The sequence below is a fragment of the Erigeron canadensis genome, chromosome 3 (assembly GCF_010389155.1).
Source record: "Erigeron canadensis isolate Cc75 chromosome 3, C_canadensis_v1, whole genome shotgun sequence".
Classification (NCBI taxonomy): domain Eukaryota; kingdom Viridiplantae; phylum Streptophyta; class Magnoliopsida; order Asterales; family Asteraceae; genus Erigeron; species Erigeron canadensis.
Genome location: NC_057763.1, coordinates 46,239,426 through 46,257,994, shown reverse-complemented (window position 1 = coordinate 46,257,994; position 18,569 = coordinate 46,239,426). Strand labels below are relative to the sequence as shown.

Genomic DNA, 18,569 nt, shown 5'->3' with positions numbered 1-18,569 from the left:
GACTTTCGTAGCACTGGTACTAGAGTTAGAGAAGATAATGTCGTTACTCGCCTTTCATAGCACCAACAACTTATCATTATAATACCTTTTAACGCCTTCTTATCGAATTTGTTCTTGCCCTGTAGCTCGTGAAACTCAAGTAAATCTTTGATGCCAAAGATAAAAAAACGAAGGTGTATTACACCATCTGCTGATCGCATGCCAAACACTAGCAGCCATCCTACACTCGCAATGCACTACTCCTAAAGTCCTAATACTCATGTAGATGTATTGTTTAAATTAAAATAATAAATATACACAATACTCATGCAATGCAACGGTGGTTTGGTGGTGGCGGAACTGTTAGTGGCGGCGGCTACGTCGAGTAGTGTAAATTAATGTTAATGTAATTGATTTAAATATGGTAGTGAATATATCTATAAACCCTTATAAAACATATTAAAACTCTATTTTAAGTAATTTAAGCACTTTTTTCAATATTCTCATATTACTCCTAATTCACACATTATATCTGATTCTATATCTCTAAACACAATCAGACAAGCACCCTACTATGATCTAACACACAGTAACTTCTTTATCTCCTTCCTAGTTACACACACGCATATCAATTCTTCCACCACTGTTTTGTATTATCATGACCGTTTAACCGCCGCAATATACGAACACCAACCCTCGTTTTAAAATATAAGCATTTAGGGTATAATTTAGTAAGGCAATTGCTTAAGATGTAAATTAGTTAATTAAGAAAAAATTGAGTAATTATTTTTTATAATAAATTAAGTTTTTTTTTTAAAACTATTTTTAGAAACAGGGGTGAAGATCTCTTATAAACCGGTAAAGGTAATAATGTATAATATTTGTTGAATGCATTTAAAAGTTTAGGTTTGATTCGAGTTGAATTTTGACCATTTCACCTATTTGATTTACTAATATTTTCACGTTGACAATTATATTGTGTATCATTAACTCACTAAGTCGTTTATGTAACATAATGCAATGACTAAAGATGTTATGATACCACAAAATTTTCACAATAGACCCCTTTGACTGAAGGAAGCATAAAATAAAAGGCAAAGTTGATGGCGGAAATTGAACAAATCTGAAAAGACAAAGGACCGAAATTCACGGACAAATCAAAATATCGTGCGATTCTCCCTTCACCTATATAAATTCCATCTAGACACTTCATTTCATCGCAAAAAGGAACAACGAATATTCGTATCTCATATATTTTCAAATATATTTGAATTGTATATTGTATGGCAATTACCTTTTTTGCAACCAAAATATCCGATTTGTGTCTCGGAAAGCCACCATTGAGGTCGTTGCCGGCCACCGCTACTATCGCGGACGCGGTGTTTGCGTTAAAAAAGTCTGGTGATATCTACGTAAGCATATGGAGTTGTGATCGATCGGCCCATGATGATGATGATAAGGATTACGAGGTCGTAACGAAATGTTGTTGTTGTCGATGCGTGGGGAAGATATGTATGGTTGATGTGATTGTGTTTCTGTGTAATGACTACAAGAATTTGTTGAATCCATCGGACGCTCTTCAATCCAATGTTTTGGATCTCCTACTTGCGAATAATGTGAAAGCTGCCCAAATTCGACATTTGGAACCCAACTCAAGGTTTGTCGTTTCTACGATTATATTTGGTATTGTTATTGTTATTTTTTTATTTATACATCGTTAATGACTTATTGACTTATGAAATGTTAGAATGATTTTAAATTAAATGAACAAAATGCTCCATTTATAATTTTCGGTAAACTGTCTTACATCATTGAGTATTGTTATTGTTTTGTTATTTTATATATATAAACCATAAATAATATTATTTAAAGCTAACATAAATTAAATTAGCAACTCAGTAAAACTACTGTATATTTTCATAGAGGATTTAAATTAGACACGTTACCGACAATATGTTGATTAGCCACAATACCAATTGTATATGGTATCAGTTGTCTCATTTGCAAAATCATGTAAACTATTTAACTTTGTTAAAACTCTTAAATATTTGAGTATATTTTGATTTATTTTCTCTATTAATTCACACACAAAAGTTTAATGTATATCATTAAACATAAGGTTATTAAAAACTTGTCTATGTAGTTGATTTAATATATACCTTTTGTTTTAATATCTATCTATATGCTATACGGGATTAAAGTGTAGTATACATCATATTATACAAATGGCATTTTATAATTGGAATTTGCTAACGAATGTCATTATTTATTCGGTCGAGCATTCCTTAGACGTCAATCAATCTTGAATAACAGTCGTCTGATTTTTGGTTGGGACATTCATTATTTAATGAACTACAAGTTTCTTAAAATTTTAATAAACATATTTAATGTACTTATTAAAATTGTATTTAATAATCATTAAATCAAGTTAAAATTTAATAATCATTTACTTTATTAAATGCATACTAACTAATACCTAGCACTAGTTACCAAATCCCATTATATGGTTTAAGAAAAACAAATTGCATTAACTTAAAGTTGAATTAAGTGATTAACATTATTTTTTAAAGAGACATATGTTAAGTGTTTATTCAAATAGTTTATAAAATTGAAAGTCTTGTTCTATCTTAGATATATGAAACCTGATCTAAGGATAAAACTATTCAGTGACGGCTTAAGGTTTTTGGAGGCCTCAAACGAGATCAATTTTGGGTACCGTATAAACTAAAGTAAAAAAAAAAGTAGCTCGTCTTTTGTTATTGAACTACAACTAATAAAAAAAATATGCAGATATTGATGCAAAAATAAAAAAGGCATTACTGCAATACAAATTATATAACGATACTCAATCCAAAATTCAAACACTAAGTCTAATATACAAGATTTTGAGGACTTAGAAATTTGGGGGCCTAAAACAATTGCCTAGTCTCATAGTACTGTTGAGCCACCTCTGAAACTATTTATATTATAACAATTCTCATAGTTATTATAGTATTAGGACTTAAATTTATGAAAAATGATACTGAGTGCTATTTGTTTACATTAGGAATGATATATTTGAAGAAAAATAAATTGCATTAAAATTTAAAAATGATTGGTTTGCAGATAAAGATTCTTTAAATTTAGAGTAACTTTATAAGTAAAGTTAAGATAATTTTGACTTTTAGATTAAAATCAAAGGTTAAAATTTAAAGTTAATTTTTTAATTTTGATTATTGATTTTATTCCAATAGTCAAAATCTTTTAACTTTACCTATAAAATTCATTTAAAGTTTAGATGATCTCGATCTTTAATTTTCTACGTAAGATAGTGACGGGGTTAGGTAGTATTGGTCGGTCTCATTAAATTAAATATTTATAAAGTAATACGGGTCTCAACCGTACAGGAAAAAGGTAAAAAGCGGATCCTGCTAGTGACATTTTATTATTTTATTTTATCTATTGTGGTACTAGTATTAATTACGGATCGGAGTATTTCTTTGAATATTGTTGGAGTTTGACTATCGATTATTAGTCTATCTAGAAGGGATTATTTTTTGATTACCAAAATCCATCATTTTCAAATTGAGTCAAGTTGTTACTTTTAAGATCTCAAATTGTGAAAATATTTATTGGCGTAGTTAAGTTAGGTATAATCCCGCATGGGCTCGAGTTCTCGACTTAATAAAATTTTGATCCCAACATGAGGTTGGATTCGATAGATAATTAGATATGAACCCAGGGACTCTCAAGGTATTGCAAAATTTAGTAAGGAAATATAATGACGAGTTTTCTATTACATATAAAATGAGGTTTTATGTAAAACCTCATTTAATTTAGAAAAATATTAAATAAATTCTTTAGGCCTTCACTTAATGGGGTGAAATTCAAGACTCTCGAAAAATCCCAATTAATCCACCCCCATAAGTGGGACTTGAACCCAGGTGGATCTCCCAAGGTCAAAGACCTTACCAATGGGCCACCAACCTCATTGGTAGGCCTTCACTTAACGTACATAAAAGAATTATATCTTTTCATTATAAAAGTTCACCCCTGAATTTTACGGTAAATGTACAACTATTTAATGCATCTTAACGAAAGCCCTTACGGCGTTTTGTTTTTTATTTTTAAACTTATATTTAAAAGAATGTATGTTTTCTAAATTTTTATGTGAAGTTATTTGGAGAGAGCTTTTGTTTGGGGGTTAAGTATCCCGGAGTGTAGGTAACTTTGCAATTTTTTCTATTGTGTGTATGTATCAAAAGTTTTGAACATTATATGTAAGTATCTGACTAAACTGAACGCCTAATTTAAAAATGTATACGTGGCAACCATATGAGTTGCCCACGTAAAAACTTTTGATTGGTCAATGTAAAAATTTTACATTAAGTGTTTAATTTAGTGAAATACTTACATAAAATGTATAAAATTTTTGATACTTACTATACATATAATAAAAAAAGTTGCAAAGTTACTAAAACTCTGAGATACTAAACTTTTTTATATATATAAAAAAGAATTGGAGTATTCTATTGCTAATTTTGATTTTTTTTTCCCACCACTCTAAGCTTATAACTAGTAAGATCTGAACCTAATATCACTAAACTTTTTTATATATATAAAAAAGAATTGGAGTATTCTATTGCTAATTTTGATTTTTTTTTTTCCCACCACTCTAAGCTTATAACTAGTAAGATCTGAACCTAATATCTCTAAGACTTGTATTTAGTAGGATTTGAATCTTGAAAGTGATTAGAGTCTTTTGTTATGGTGAACTCAAGTTTTATGTTTTCCTTATACAATGTAATTATATATGGGGTGGAAATATAAGGCTGTCAAATATCTAAGCTTAGGTGTAGAACACCCACATATATTTTTTTTAATCCATAAAAATCATGGGGGCCCATGCATTTATTCATTAAACAAGAAATAATAAAATATTGGTATGTGAGGAGTTTCATACCTAAGCTTAGGTGTCAGACAACCTTATATTCCCTTTTCCCCTTATATATAGTGTGTAACATAAAACACGGAGATTAAACTTTAAAGTATTCAGGACCTAAAACACTAACTATAACAGTTTTAATCTTGTAATTAGGTTTTAGATTGAAATAAATTATGTGTATAGTTAATGACAGATGATTACTATAAGTTAATTCTTAAATCAAAATAACTTCACACTAGAAAAATATATACTAATAAAAGCTAATGTGCCTCGCAATTTAGGTGATGTTTCGTATGTCATGGTTTGGGTATGGGGTCTGGATATAATAGAATTGAAATTGTTCAATTTACAGCTACATACTGTATATAATAAACATTTATTTTGATTTTTCAGTTTATTGGAGGCAATAGATTGCATACTTGAAGGTGCTCAAAACTTGGTCATACCAATATACACCAATTCAACAACTTGTATAAGGAAAAACCAACTTAACAAGCCTTCTGATACTCTTCATGATAGCAACCAAGAATTCTGTTGGCTAACTCAAGAAGACGTGGTTCGCTTCTTCTTGAACTCCATAGGCGTCTTCTCCCCGATACCAACATTCACCATTGACGTGCTAGACATAATCGATAAGTCCATACTCACGGTTCACTACGACGACCCAGCCATTTCAATGTTACCTTTGATAAAATGCTCACTTATGGAACAAACCTCTATAGGTGTCATTAACAAAGATAATCATCTGATAGGTGAAATATCACCTTGTACTCTTGCTTGTTGTGACGAAACTGCAGCAGCTGCCATTGCGACCCTCTCGGCTGGGGATCTCATGGCCTATATTGACTACACTGGCCCGTTAGACGATTTGGTCAACTTGGTCAAGATTAGGCTGCAAGAGAGAAACTTGAATGCAATGTTGGATCTTATGGATGACTACTACAACCCATTATCATCATCATCCTTATGTTGCTCGTCAGATGAAGAATTTGGGTCAAGTAAAAATGGTTGTGTGGGCCGGTTTTATCCAGGGAGGCGGTCCGAGGCCATTATTTGCCATCCGTGGAACTCGTTGATGGCAGTTATGGTTCAAATGATTGCGCTTCGTGTTAGTTATGCTTGGGTAGTTCAACAAGATTATACATTGGTTGGAATTGTGACTTTTGTAGAGATTTTGAAGCAATTTCGGCGTATGGCTGGTACTCGAATCAATAAATTGATTTTGTAACATTGATGGATTTGAGTAATGTGTAAGATTATGCATTGTTATTGTATTATCCAATTTTGTTAGTCCTGTGACATTTGTAACATTCCCTGTGACATTTGTATTTTACTTCCTTAACCATTTTTTAATTAGCTTCGAGTTCTTTGGTCTAGTTTATATGACATATAGTTCAAATGTTCAATCTTCGAACATCATATCAACATCTGATGTCTAAAAGAGAGGACCAATATATTATTATCGCATTTATACTATAAAAATGATCCGTAAAGTGCATTTTGAAAGAAAACACAAGTGTAAAAAAACAAGTTACAAACATGCTTTTTCAAAACATTATTTTAAAAATATAATTTCAAAAGAACATAAATACCATCGGCTTAATGCACCTAGAATTCTTTGGACTTTGGTGCTTATATTATTTCTCTATCACCCCCAAACCATCCACCATTGATCTCATTAAACATATTGAGGCTTATGTCATAACCAGCGTATTGTTTAGTAAAAACACAATTTAGAGTAGATTATGTACGTAATCAGAGGCGGTACCTGAAAAAAATCTCTAAGGGGGCAAAATTAAAAAACTCATGAAAAACAAATTTAAAAGGAAGTAAAATGTGAAAAACCTCTAAAAAAATTAAAAATTCATGACAATTTTTTTTTTGAGGGGGGCATTAGCCCCCTTTGCCCCCCTCTTAGTATCGCCCTTGTACGTAATTGTATTATACTCCCTCTATCCCACTAGAAGTGTCATGTTTAGAATTTTCAAAGTCTAAGTTTTGCAACTTTGACCTTAAATAAATTTCTTTGTGTTAGATGATACTTGATGAAAGTTATATGAATTGATTATGTTTTATAAATGTTTTCAAATTATATAATTTTCATGAAGTTTTATATAACACAAAAATATATATTAAAGGTCAAAGTTTAAAGATTAAGACTTTGAATCTTCAAAATAGGACACTTGTAATGAGACGGATGGAGCATTAAGTTTTGATAAGGAGAAAAACAAAGTAATACCATAATATCATTATTATTTTTACTCTTTTATTAATATTTCTAACAAAACTACTTTTTAATATTAATTACCTTTATATCATTACATTACTTATATTGTTTTGCCGCCATCACCATCACTAGTCGTCGCTACCATCATACCATCATTGATCACAGGGCCGGTCTAAGAGGTGGACAAAGTGGGCAACGGGCCGAGACCTGTTTTTTTAGGAGGCCCGATTTTTTTTTTATAATTATATATAATTAAATTTATAATCGCGTAAGAAAAAAAAGAAAGAAGTCGCAGTCGGCAGTCATTATTAATAAACCTTGAAGCGGTGCTGTCAAAGACTCAAAGTGATTTGATTTGTCCCCACAGTTCGAACTTGCAGGTGCTAAGCAGCTAAACTTCAATGCTCTTTCTTTTCATTTTAATTTTTATATAAAAATAATGATTAATTGGAAGCCTTGTCATGTTTATCTTTATTACATATTATTTATTATTAAAAAAAGTATAATATTTTATACAATTAACAATATATACATATATATATATATAAATAAATAATATCATGAGTATCAATTTAACAAAACAATAGTTTGATTTGTTGTTTATAAATCAAATTTTTTTTTTTTTATGTATTTTTGAACTTATGAATATTTTATTAATATTTTATGATTTGTTGTTTATGTATTTTTGAACTTATGAAAAATTTTATTAATAAAAAATACTCGAATCCTTGGCTAGCATACAATAAGTCAATAGTTTGATTTTACATTTTTTTTTAGTTTCTTGAAGAATAACTTTTGCTATGTTTAGTGATATAACATTTATCATCGTTTTTAAAGATTAGCTTATATATTATAAACTCTCTGTTCAATATATATATATAATTTGTTGCGCTTAACCTATGAGCTCTTTTTTAACGCTCGCCCAATATCTATAAATCTTTAGGGACGACCCTAACCCTGACTGATCACACAAACGGAAGGTGGTCGGCCCATTTAAGTCAGAATATATAGGTTTGTTCGGGTAAGTTTAATGATGAAATAGAAAAAAAATTATGTATTTTTTGCCACAATCAATAAAGCCAAGGGTGTTTCCTAAACCCGAAAAATGAGGTAAGGATGTAGCCACCATTTATCACACTAGTCCCACAAATACCGTTCAAAAAGAAAACCAATACACGTAACGCTCACTAGTCCCACAAATAGCAAATCTTGTAATGAAAACATAAAAGCCCCATTTAGTGTTAATTCCACGTGGCATCTTGACACTGACACACTTCGTCTTATTCAATGCTGTCGAGAACAACATAGTGAGAGAATAAAAATGTACACGTAACCCAACCTACAGTCCTATTCAAAACTTCGTATCCGTACAATTTTTTCCTTATATATATGTAAAAGCAATCAAGAATGGCTTATGATTGAAAATCTGGACTATATACGTACTGGTTATATGTATAGATACAGAGATGTATGTAGGGTCAATGAAAAAATCTTTTAAAGATTCTTTAAAAGTTCTTGAAGCAGATATTCAACATGCTAATACTCTGTAAGAATTTTTAACCATATTCCTCTGTTTTTTTTTTGTGTGTGTGTTTTTGTATTGTTTTTTGGTGAAGTTTAAGGGTTTTTTTTTTTATGAATATTGATTATAATTTTTGTAGGTTTTTTTATTTGAGTTAACTTATAATAATTCTTGATCTGGGTTTGCTCTAATTTTGTAATTGATTTAAGTTTTACGTAGTTAATAACTTGTAAAATGAATAAAGGTGGCACCTTTTTAGGCTAATACTAAATCTAGTACTGATAGAATGCATCTTTGATGAGTTTTAAGTAAAGGGTATATATTATTTGAATATAGCTTTTAATGGTAAAGTACTAGTTTCTTGCACATAATTGCAAATTAGGCCATTAGGATTCTTAGGGGCAGCCTTATTCCAGGATGAGTCCTAATCACTGCCACATCAGCAGATCCTAAAACCAACCTTATACGAGGACTAGTCTTTGATCCACCATTTATTTTAATATACACCCACAAATAAAAAAAATAAACAAAAAAACAAAAAGCTTTAAAGTACTCTTCCATGGGGGGACGAATGACCAAGGACGAGTCCAACCCTATAGTGTTCCACGGAGGACGAGTCGAGACTAGTCGAGGACGGGTGTATAAGGCTGCTCCTTAGATGTTTAGGCTAATGAATTAGGATGATTAATAATCTCCCTATTCATATATCTTGTCCTATACAGAAAAGAAATTGTGGACACTTGAGCTTTTAGCTAACGTGGTATGTGTGATGGCCCATCAACCTACAAGTTGGTCGACAGGTTTTAAAATTTGTAATAGTCTAATAGACATCTCCACAGGATCCTCTATGTTTTTAGTAAAGGGCCTTTTCAATAAGGCTCGCGACTCATTGATAGCTAAGATAACCGTGTTTACTGATTAATGTTATTACTAGTAAGCTAAAGTTTAGTGCTCTTCTTAATGATTATCATACTTTTGATGCCAACTCTTGTGAATTAATTTCATAGGCATCAATGAAAAACGAAATATGCGTTTTGACCGACGGTGGTCAAATATGCTACATTAGAAGTTCAGAAATGGTATGTGTATTGGCATGTTCTTGTGACCTGGGACTTCTTGGTTGTGTTCATCCTAAATTTTTTACCTAACAATACAAACTTTTACAAACATTAGGAGGATTCACATATATTATTAAGATAAACTAAGATTTTTGTTTGACCTTAGTTATCTAATTGTTTGTAACTGCATGGGTGATTTTGTATAATTGTAGTCTTGTAGAACCATTGTTTGTTTATCCAGCAGTTTCTTTATTCGTCTTTTTCTCACAACAGACACGTAGGTGCATAGGACCAACAATATTTTCCTGAATCTTGATGATTTGTTGCAGAGCAGCAGATTTTAGAAGAGAATACGACGGGGCATGCGTACAGATGCGAATGTCTTATAGCGTGGCGGCACAGTTCTTCCTTTTCTTTGTTCAATGGTCCGACTGCCACCTTGCTGGTGCTCTGGGCTTGTTGAGGATCCTAATTTACAAGGTTCAAGTTGGAACTTATTAGATATACTGTGATGGTTGTCCATTGATTCATAATTTGATAATCATGTTTGTCTCTTTAATTTGAAAGGCATAGATTTGAGTCTGTAAAGACTTCCAACCTTATCCCTAGGCAAAGCTGAGAAGTTTTGATGGACCGGGGTCTCCTTATTTTACCTGGCTTTCGTTTTTATAAGCTTTCTTGATTTTATATAATACAGGTTTATGTCGATGGCACCACAACAATGTCAACCCAAGAAAGAAAGGCAAGCATTAGAGAATTTTATGGTATGGCCAAGTATGTTTTTAATTAATAACTTGTTGATTTTTCACTTTTACTTTATGTGAAATTGATAATTATGGTGATACAACAGGTATTATATATCCATCTTTGATGCAACTTCAAAATGGAGTCACTATTTTGGAAGATAGAAAGCATAAGATATGTGTTGAACGATATTCAAAACGAGAAGATGACGATGAAAGTGAATGTCTGGATCTTGAAGTTGAATCAGAAGATGAATGTGGTATTTGCATGGAAGCTAAGGAGAAACTCATATTACCAAAATGTAGCCATGCGATGTGCTCTAGATGCTATAATGACTGGTAAGCTTCTCTATGCTCTACATAGTTCATGGTGACACTAAGCATCTCAGTCCTTTAGTCTGAAGTTTTTCAAAATATCTCTTACTCAAAATGCCCTGTTGGCAAAATTAGTTAGGGTCAAGGTTGACCACACTAAGTAGAGGTTAATGGTCTTCGGCTGGTTTGGCAACATGTCAAATTTGGAACACCTTAGGGTCAAAGTGGGTGATCTTTGTGCAAGTCACATTGGGCTAGGCATGCTGCCGACCCTTATTTGTCAATATCTTATATTTTCTTTATAATTACAAAACAACATCATATTTAAGTGGCCGTATTAGTTGTGCGTCATTTGCCATTCCATATATATTGGCCCCACATCACCAGTTTGCAAGTTATAGGAGATTACAATAGCAATGAACATAAAGTTCAATATAAGCAAATGATAGTTTGGAATTTCCATTCACACAATAACAAAACGTGACAAGCTTGATACATTTTGGTGCAATTGCTTGGTCAGTAAGGACAATTCTAAAAAAAGGTTTTAAAATAATATTAGGCCCAACCGCCCAAGTGGGCCTAAAATCATTATATTCACCTTGGTTAATCTTCTGCTTAGTAAAGTTACCTTATTACTATAGAGATTTAACAGATCATCACTATGCTTATTGTGATCAGAAAAAAATAATCTGAATGAGTGAGCAATGTCATGAGCGTGTTACCCAGGAGAACTGACTTGTATTGGTTGTACTCATAGTCTTATCTGCTGCCATTTTATTTAAATTACTATTCATTAGTTGCATATTTTGTAGAAGGGCCTGTCACCATTTTGCTAAAATCCCTAAATTCTTCCGAAACAAATTGCAGGCGAACAAGGTCAATGTCATGTCCATTTTGCCGTGTCAGCTTAGAAAGAATTGACCCCTGTGAACTGTGGGTGTATGTTGACAAGAAAGAAGTGCTTGATATGGCCACATTAACATGGGAAAATCTGAAAAGATTCTTCCTGTACATTGAAAAGCTCCCTCTCGTTGCTCCCGACTCGCTCTTTGACACCTACTATTCTCATGTGAGGTAGGGAAAAAGCAGTTGCTTTGACAAAACAACAAACATACAGGTTCATTTTTCCGTTCTGTTTGTAGACACAAGTTTACAACATCACCAATACCTTCAAGAAACTTGCTACTCTTAATAATTTGATCATGAGAAGTGTGGTACTTTCACAAGTCTTTCTATTAGGGGGAATTGGTCAGACAGTGGTCGTCGTAGATTTGCTCACTTGAGAGTTCAGGTGTTTGCTGCTTCTTGTTAGATGAACCAAGTAGCTTTCGATATAGATCACTTTCAACTACAGTGATCTCTCTAAGATTGTTTGTACCGGATGTGTAAGTGCAATTTGATGAGTTTGTTCACTTGACTACAATTTGATTTAGTTGTTGACTTGTATAGTTTCCATTCTATATTCTTAAAATTTAATATATCTCTTAGGTTAAGAGCTATTCATCTCACATTGGATCATGTATATAAATTTATGGGCTACTCCTTTTGTCAACAGTTGGTTGCAGAGTGGAGCTCTAATGGGTTGAGAGTTCTAATTTCTTGTATGATCAAAATCTTCACAATTAAAATTCTATTGACAACCTGGTTGCATGATAAACAAGCCACAATGCCACGTTCCTTTCTTGCACCACGATGACGCGCAACTAACAATCACTATAAAAAGTCAAGCGATGGAAAGAAAAATGGCAGAATTTGTTAAGAACAAATAACAGATCATCGTCGATAATGGCGGCCCTGAATTTTCAAGTGTCCAGACCGAGTTTATTTCGTAGAGGATTTAGATATATAAGTAAATTTTTGTATATTAATGAGATTTTATAACAATAACAAATTCATAGTATTTATAATTTCTATATTAACTAGTTATTGGAATCAAATATACACTTGTCCCCCTTCATAAATGTGTCAACCTCCGGGCCTCTCCGACACGCAAATAACATAAACAATTCACATCAATGGGTTGGTGGCTCATTGGTAAGGTCTTTGACTTTGGGGAAATCCATCAAGGTTCAAATCTCACTTCCTACATTTGTAGGAGTGGATTATTAGGGGGGTTTTCGAGAGTCTTGGGTTTCATCTTAGGCATGCGTAGTTCGAGCACCGCATAGTGCCTAATTGGATGTCAATGTGGTATCTTGTTTGCTAACTATTGACTACTAATTACTAACTCGTTAGTTAAAAAAAAAAACCAAGAAAAATGGGAACAAATTGTTGTCATTAGTACGTTTAACTATTAAAAGTGGTCAGTGAGTGAGGCATGGTCCAAGATACGTTTATGCTCACTCAAACTAGACAAAGTATTTGCATAATAAATAATAAATTTTGTTGATAATATAAAAAATCAGCAAAGGAGGTTGTCATTTTTTGTTTCTTAAAATAGGGCCCACAATCCAGTCACTCCACATTTACCACTTGTATCCTCTATCTCCTATTGGTCACTGCCTTCCATAAAACATATATATGAATCCCCATGCCACTTTGATCAGAACCTTACTTTTGGGCTAAAGATTCCGGCCAAAGATTCTTTCTTTTCTGGCCAAACATGGAATCAGGATCATGGAGGTTTCTTTTGTCTGTTGTGCCATTGATTCTATATGTTTTCTTTGCTATCTATACCAATAACGTCCATACTTCTTCAAAGGTCTGTTCTTTCCATCCTTTCAGTTTTTGCTTCTTTTCATAGTTATATTCAAAGCAGCTTTTTATGTGACACAAATAAATGATTATCAAGTGATAGCATTAGTTTATAGAACCAAAAATGATGCATATAACTAAAGTTTTTAGGCCTAAATATGTCTAGAAAGGATATCAATGTCAATTCTCTGCTATTTTCCTTTTTCTACTCTTTGGATCTTTCTACACTCTTAAGAATCTTTTCTTTTTTGGACTGGAGCCCTCTTTAGAATCTTTGAGGGGATCTGTATGCACCTACACCAGAATATTCCAAACAAATGGGCCGCGTGTGTGCTGGGGTGGGTGGGGGTAAGGTGAGTCTGGTGTTGTATCTTTCTGTGTCACATGCACTTCAGGTACTGACTGGGTCCAAGCAACGCATATCTGACATAATGAGTTGTCTCTATTGTTGCATTGTATGTAGCCTTTGAGCTTTATTTTTTTTAAAAAAATGTTATGACAAATATTTGGACTTGTTTCGTGTTTGGATGTAGTGCAAATCTAATAAGTGTTACATTAGACTGATACATACTACCCAGTTGAGTAAGTGGTCAGTGAACTATGTAGAGTGCGTAAGTGAGTGAATAACATACAAACTTACACCCAAATCATGGTGAGATTTTCGAAGTGTATCTAAAAATTATGTTGAGTTGTTCCGTAGCTTTGAGATTTTACTTCTTGCAAGTACCTCTAGGTTATGTGATCTATTATATGCTTTCACATGATGCTATGTAACTGATCATTAAATATGCAAAATTCAAATTTGAAGTCCTTGTGAATGAACAACGTAAATATATGTGTCCTCATCAAATGACATACTATTTTCATGGTAATGATTGCTTTCTATCATAAGCTCAAAGTTTCATAGTCTTGTTCACAGTAATCTAAATACGCTGCAATGCTAATGTAACAGCCTGCAATTAGGGGATGCAGCCTTCTTCCTCATGATCATTACTGGATCGCTAGCAAACGCATTGTGACACCACATGAGATAATTTTCGGTGCAGGTTAGTTTAACCCCACATATATATCTCAACTAAAAAGACGATTGATAAGCCTAAATCCTAATTGATGTGCCACGAAATGGATCCTATGGATATCATTAAGTCCTATGGCAAGATCAGTGGAAATGATGAGGAGAGGGAAAAGTTATTCCGTGTCAAGTACTCAATGGAATAGTCATAACACTCTGTTTAAGCCAATATACCATAGGACTATGTTATTTTTGGTAGTGTAAAACAATTAAAACTGTTTTTTTTTTTTTGTTTGACTCAATCAAGCTAAATTTCAGTTTTATAAGGCTTGTATCTTTTTTTTTATAAATAAACTTGATGTCTACTGATGTAACTATTGAAAATCAACACACAAAACATGTTTAGTTTGTAACAAATTTACAATCAATTCTGAACATGGGAAAGTAATAGGACTACATAAAGTCAACAAATTTTCAGGTCTATTGTGCTGATTAAATTTGCAAATGGGCAGTTGAGATCAATAGTGGAGTCATCGTATCCGTGATTAAAGAAAAGGATATGCCAGGAAAAGTCAAGAATGTACCATTAATTGATTATGGAGAAGCTGTTGTGATGCCTGGTTTAATTGATGTGTAAGAAATACTGATAAACTATCTCGATTTCCTTCTAAAATTTGTCGCCCCTTTTACATGCTCGTCATTGAAAGTGATACCAAAGATGTGAGCTTTTATTATCAAAGAGAAATAGAATTTAATACTATTACATGTAAAATGCAATTTGTTGTGTGATGACCACAGGCATGCGCATCTTGATGATCCTGGAAGGACGGAATGGGAAGGATTTCCTTCAGGAACAAAAGCTGCTGCTGCCGGTACGTTATCATGTGTTATATAATTCAGTTTAATGTCATAAATTAAAGAATTCTATCCTAAATGCACTATGAATAGAGGCTTATGTTTCATGTTTGTTTACACAGGCGGGATAACAACGTTGATAGATATGCCTCTTAATAGTTTTCCATCTACCGTTTCTGAGGAGACCTTACAACTCAAGGTGAATAAGTCTAATTTACACTTCAGTCAAATGCTTTTTTATTTCTTGTTTTTCTATTCTGGTTTTTTAGGTTTCTTAATCATAAGATGAAATGCTGAATCACTTTCTTCCATTTGTGTCCTGAGGACAGATAGAAGCTGCAAAGGGGAGTATATATGTTAACGTTGGTAAACTCTTGACTCGAAACAGAAAAAGGGCCGACTTTGGTGCACCAAGACTCCTTGTGTTTTCTTTCTATACTTCAAAAGAGACCAATTCATGGGTCAACCCCGATAGCAATGAAATATGATATTCTGTTGGGTGAATCCTACATTTACTTTTTTATTTTTGCAGGGTTTTGGGGAGGTCTAGTGCCTGAAAATGCATTTAATGCAAGTATTCTGGAAAATCTCCTAAATGCGGGTGCTCTTGGTCTCAAGGTACTGAAGCTATCAGATTCATTGGATACATAAAATACGATATTCCCCTAATCACCATATCTTACATATTTTTCCTGAGTGTGGTCCATATTCAGTCTTTCATGTGTCCTTCAGGAATTAATGACTTTCCTATGACAGATGCCAGCCATATCAAGGTACTCAAATTATATCGGTCTTGTAAAGCTTTCACTATTGCTGTTTAAAGTTGTGTTTCTAGATGGTATTTTAGCCCTGCTTATCTTTTCATACAGGAAGGATTATCGGTGCTGGCCAAGTACAAGAGACCTTTGCTTGTCCATGCCGAAAAACAACAAGAAGTGGAACTGAAAGATGGCTCTGATGATCCTCGGTTATATTCTACCTATCTCAAAACCAGGCCCGCCTCAATGTATGTCTAGTTTTCTTAACCGAACATGACAAATGTATGTAATATTTGCACTTTTATTACACACACAAGAAGTCTATTGACCATGGAACTATCACAAAAGTTTTAAGTAGGAGGCTCAACTATTTAAATGTGTTCGTTTACACTGGGCCAAAATTGCACGGTAAAATGTCCCCAATACGTCTCTTAGAAATGCCTGTATTTTGGCTAGGGAAGAGACGGCCATTAGAGAGTTGCTAACGATATCAAAAGACACTAAAATTGGTGGCGTGGCTGAAGGAGCCCATCTTCACGTTGTTCATCTCTCGGATTCAAGATCTTCCTTAGAATTGATCAAGGTAGATCTTTGTACATGTCTCTAAGTATAACTAGGTTGTAATACCACTTAAGCTGACACGTGGCTATTGGATCTTTCTTCTTGTGTAGGAAGCAAAAGTTAATGGTGACAGCATAACTGTCGAAACTTGTCCACATTATCTAGCCTTTTCTGCAGAAGCGATCCCAGATGGCGATACTCGTTTCAAGTGTGCACCACCCATCCGTGATGCACCAAACAAAGAAAAACTTTGGGAGGCCTTGATGGTAAATTTAACTTCCATATATCTTCACATTGGCAGATCCACATGTAAGCTACAATATGCATGTGCCTACCTGAAAACGAATTTTTTAATAAAAAGCATGTTCTTGTGGTGCATACCTAAATACAAGGCTGTTACTGCTCATGCACAGACCTACATGGAAAGTAGGGTATGTTGTGAAAGTTTGGTAGTGCAATTATAAGAATTTTATTTGTAGAAGGTAGAGCATTCACTAGTCGCAAATCCCCCCAACTTACCGGTCATCTTATGTTAAGGTCTCTTATAAATTCTAGGACGGCGATATCGACATGTTAAGCTCAGATCATTCACCATCTGCACCGGAGCTCAAACTATTTGCTGAAGGTGACTTTTTGAGGGCATGGGGAGGCATATCTTCATTGCAGGTTTGTTTTTTTCTCAGGGTTCATTGGTATTGAATAATCTGCTTCAGAACATGTTTTGTGGTCCTTCTAAGAAAGGGTAATGGGTGAAACATTATACTTTTTACTCTGTTTCAGTTTGTTCTTCCTGTGACATGGTCATATGGGCTTAAATATGGTGTTACTTTGGAGAAATTAGTTTCTTGGTGGAGCGAGAAGCCTGCTAAACTTGCTGGCCAAGATCTAAAGGTAGATGCTATTATTATTATTATTATTATTATTATTATTATTATTATTAATCTTGCTAATGAGTCCTATATTTCATATTCATCATGTTCGGGATCGCATTCTCTGGCCAACCATGTCATACAAGTGTTCAAGAAACAGAAATCCCTACTCTACAGACTCGGCATATACATTTAAAATGACAGACATTATCAAATATTTGCAGGGAGCTATTGAAAGTGGAAAGCATGCAGATATTGCTGTTTGGGAACCTGAAGAAGAGTTTGACCTTGACGAAAACCATTCCGTACACGTTAAACATCCTGTATGACTTTCCCTTACCTTCTTTAGTACAGTTTGATTTTTCAAAATGCCAAAGTTTAACTAACCACATTCTTTATGTAGAGCATATCTGCATACATGGGTTCAAGACTTGCTGGAAAAGTTTTAGCAACTTTTGTGAACGGAAACTTAGTTTTTGAGGATGGAAAACACGCACCTGGTGCATGTGGTACCACTATACTAGCATGATAAACGATGAAACTAAACAACATATCGTCACCAGCTGGTCACTATCTTTCAACCAATCTAGCTCTTCATAGTGATATTTCCTAGCGGATCATGCTGCATATCCATCTGTGGTCCTTTCCCACGAACATATTCAGCTTCTGCAGTTGTACTACAGGAAAAAGTCAGACTCTGTAATATAGATAGTGTGCTACGAAGTTTACTCATTCATATGTATGTATATGTTATGGCTGATTCAAAAATGTTACTTCCCTCGCGAAAAAATAGCAAACATATAAATCTGGAACTATTTAGAAACACTAAATAAAAAAAATTCATTAACGGATTCTATGATAAATTGATAAGTGAATATCATGTCTTGTGTATATATATCTATATATATCTATTATACTTATGTTACTAAAATAATAAGGAAACTGGGGCAACTTTGTTTTGGATGCACTCTTATCTTATGTCACACCTTTCATTACACGTATCTCAAAGTAAAGCAGAAAGTTGCCACCTAGCTTAACACCCTTCAAATGTT

The 18,569-nt window shown here is 33.5% G+C and overlaps 3 protein-coding genes across 5 annotated transcripts; all 3 read left to right on the top strand.

Annotated features, from left to right (window-relative positions):
• The first annotated feature begins 1,216 nt into the window (after positions 1 to 1,216).
• On the top strand, positions 1,217 to 6,211 carry LOC122594188 (CBS domain-containing protein CBSX5-like). The gene is made up of 2 exons (XM_043766657.1): positions 1,217 to 1,636; positions 5,297 to 6,211. The coding sequence occupies exons 1-2, from the start codon at positions 1,263 to 1,265 to the stop codon at positions 6,129 to 6,131; spliced, it is 1,209 nt and encodes a 402-aa protein (XP_043622592.1). The 5' UTR covers positions 1,217 to 1,262; the 3' UTR covers positions 6,132 to 6,211.
• Positions 6,212 to 8,462: 2,251 nt separating this feature from the next.
• On the top strand, positions 8,463 to 12,650 carry LOC122593964 (E3 ubiquitin-protein ligase AIRP2-like). 3 transcript variants are annotated; one of them, XR_006322905.1, is made up of 6 exons: positions 8,463 to 8,676; positions 10,040 to 10,190; positions 10,408 to 10,474; positions 10,561 to 10,792; positions 11,636 to 12,153; positions 12,324 to 12,650. XR_006322905.1 is itself a non-coding variant. In XM_043766440.1 (5 exons), exons 1-5 carry the CDS (start codon positions 8,597 to 8,599, stop codon positions 11,844 to 11,846), a joined length of 741 nt encoding a protein of 246 aa, XP_043622375.1. In that variant the 5' UTR covers positions 8,463 to 8,596; the 3' UTR covers positions 11,847 to 12,276. The 3 variants fall into 3 exon arrangements, 2 of the variants coding, with proteins under 2 accessions (XP_043622375.1, XP_043622376.1); XM_043766440.1 differs by lacking the exon at positions 12,324 to 12,650 and having other exon boundaries at positions 11,636 to 12,276; XM_043766441.1 differs by lacking the exon at positions 12,324 to 12,650 and having other exon boundaries at positions 8,662 to 8,676; positions 9,984 to 10,190; positions 11,636 to 12,276.
• Positions 12,651 to 13,258: 608 nt separating this feature from the next.
• LOC122591273 (allantoinase) lies at positions 13,259 to 18,380 on the top strand. Its single transcript, XM_043763514.1, has 15 exons — positions 13,259 to 13,469; positions 14,415 to 14,508; positions 14,987 to 15,107; positions 15,273 to 15,346; positions 15,452 to 15,528; positions 15,659 to 15,695; positions 15,862 to 15,947; positions 16,043 to 16,102; positions 16,199 to 16,335; positions 16,544 to 16,670; positions 16,759 to 16,914; positions 17,204 to 17,314; positions 17,429 to 17,539; positions 17,742 to 17,840; positions 17,921 to 18,380. The coding sequence occupies exons 1-15, from the start codon at positions 13,371 to 13,373 to the stop codon at positions 18,044 to 18,046; spliced, it is 1,515 nt and encodes a 504-aa protein (XP_043619449.1). The 5' UTR covers positions 13,259 to 13,370; the 3' UTR covers positions 18,047 to 18,380.
• Positions 18,381 to 18,569: the final 189 nt, after the last annotated feature.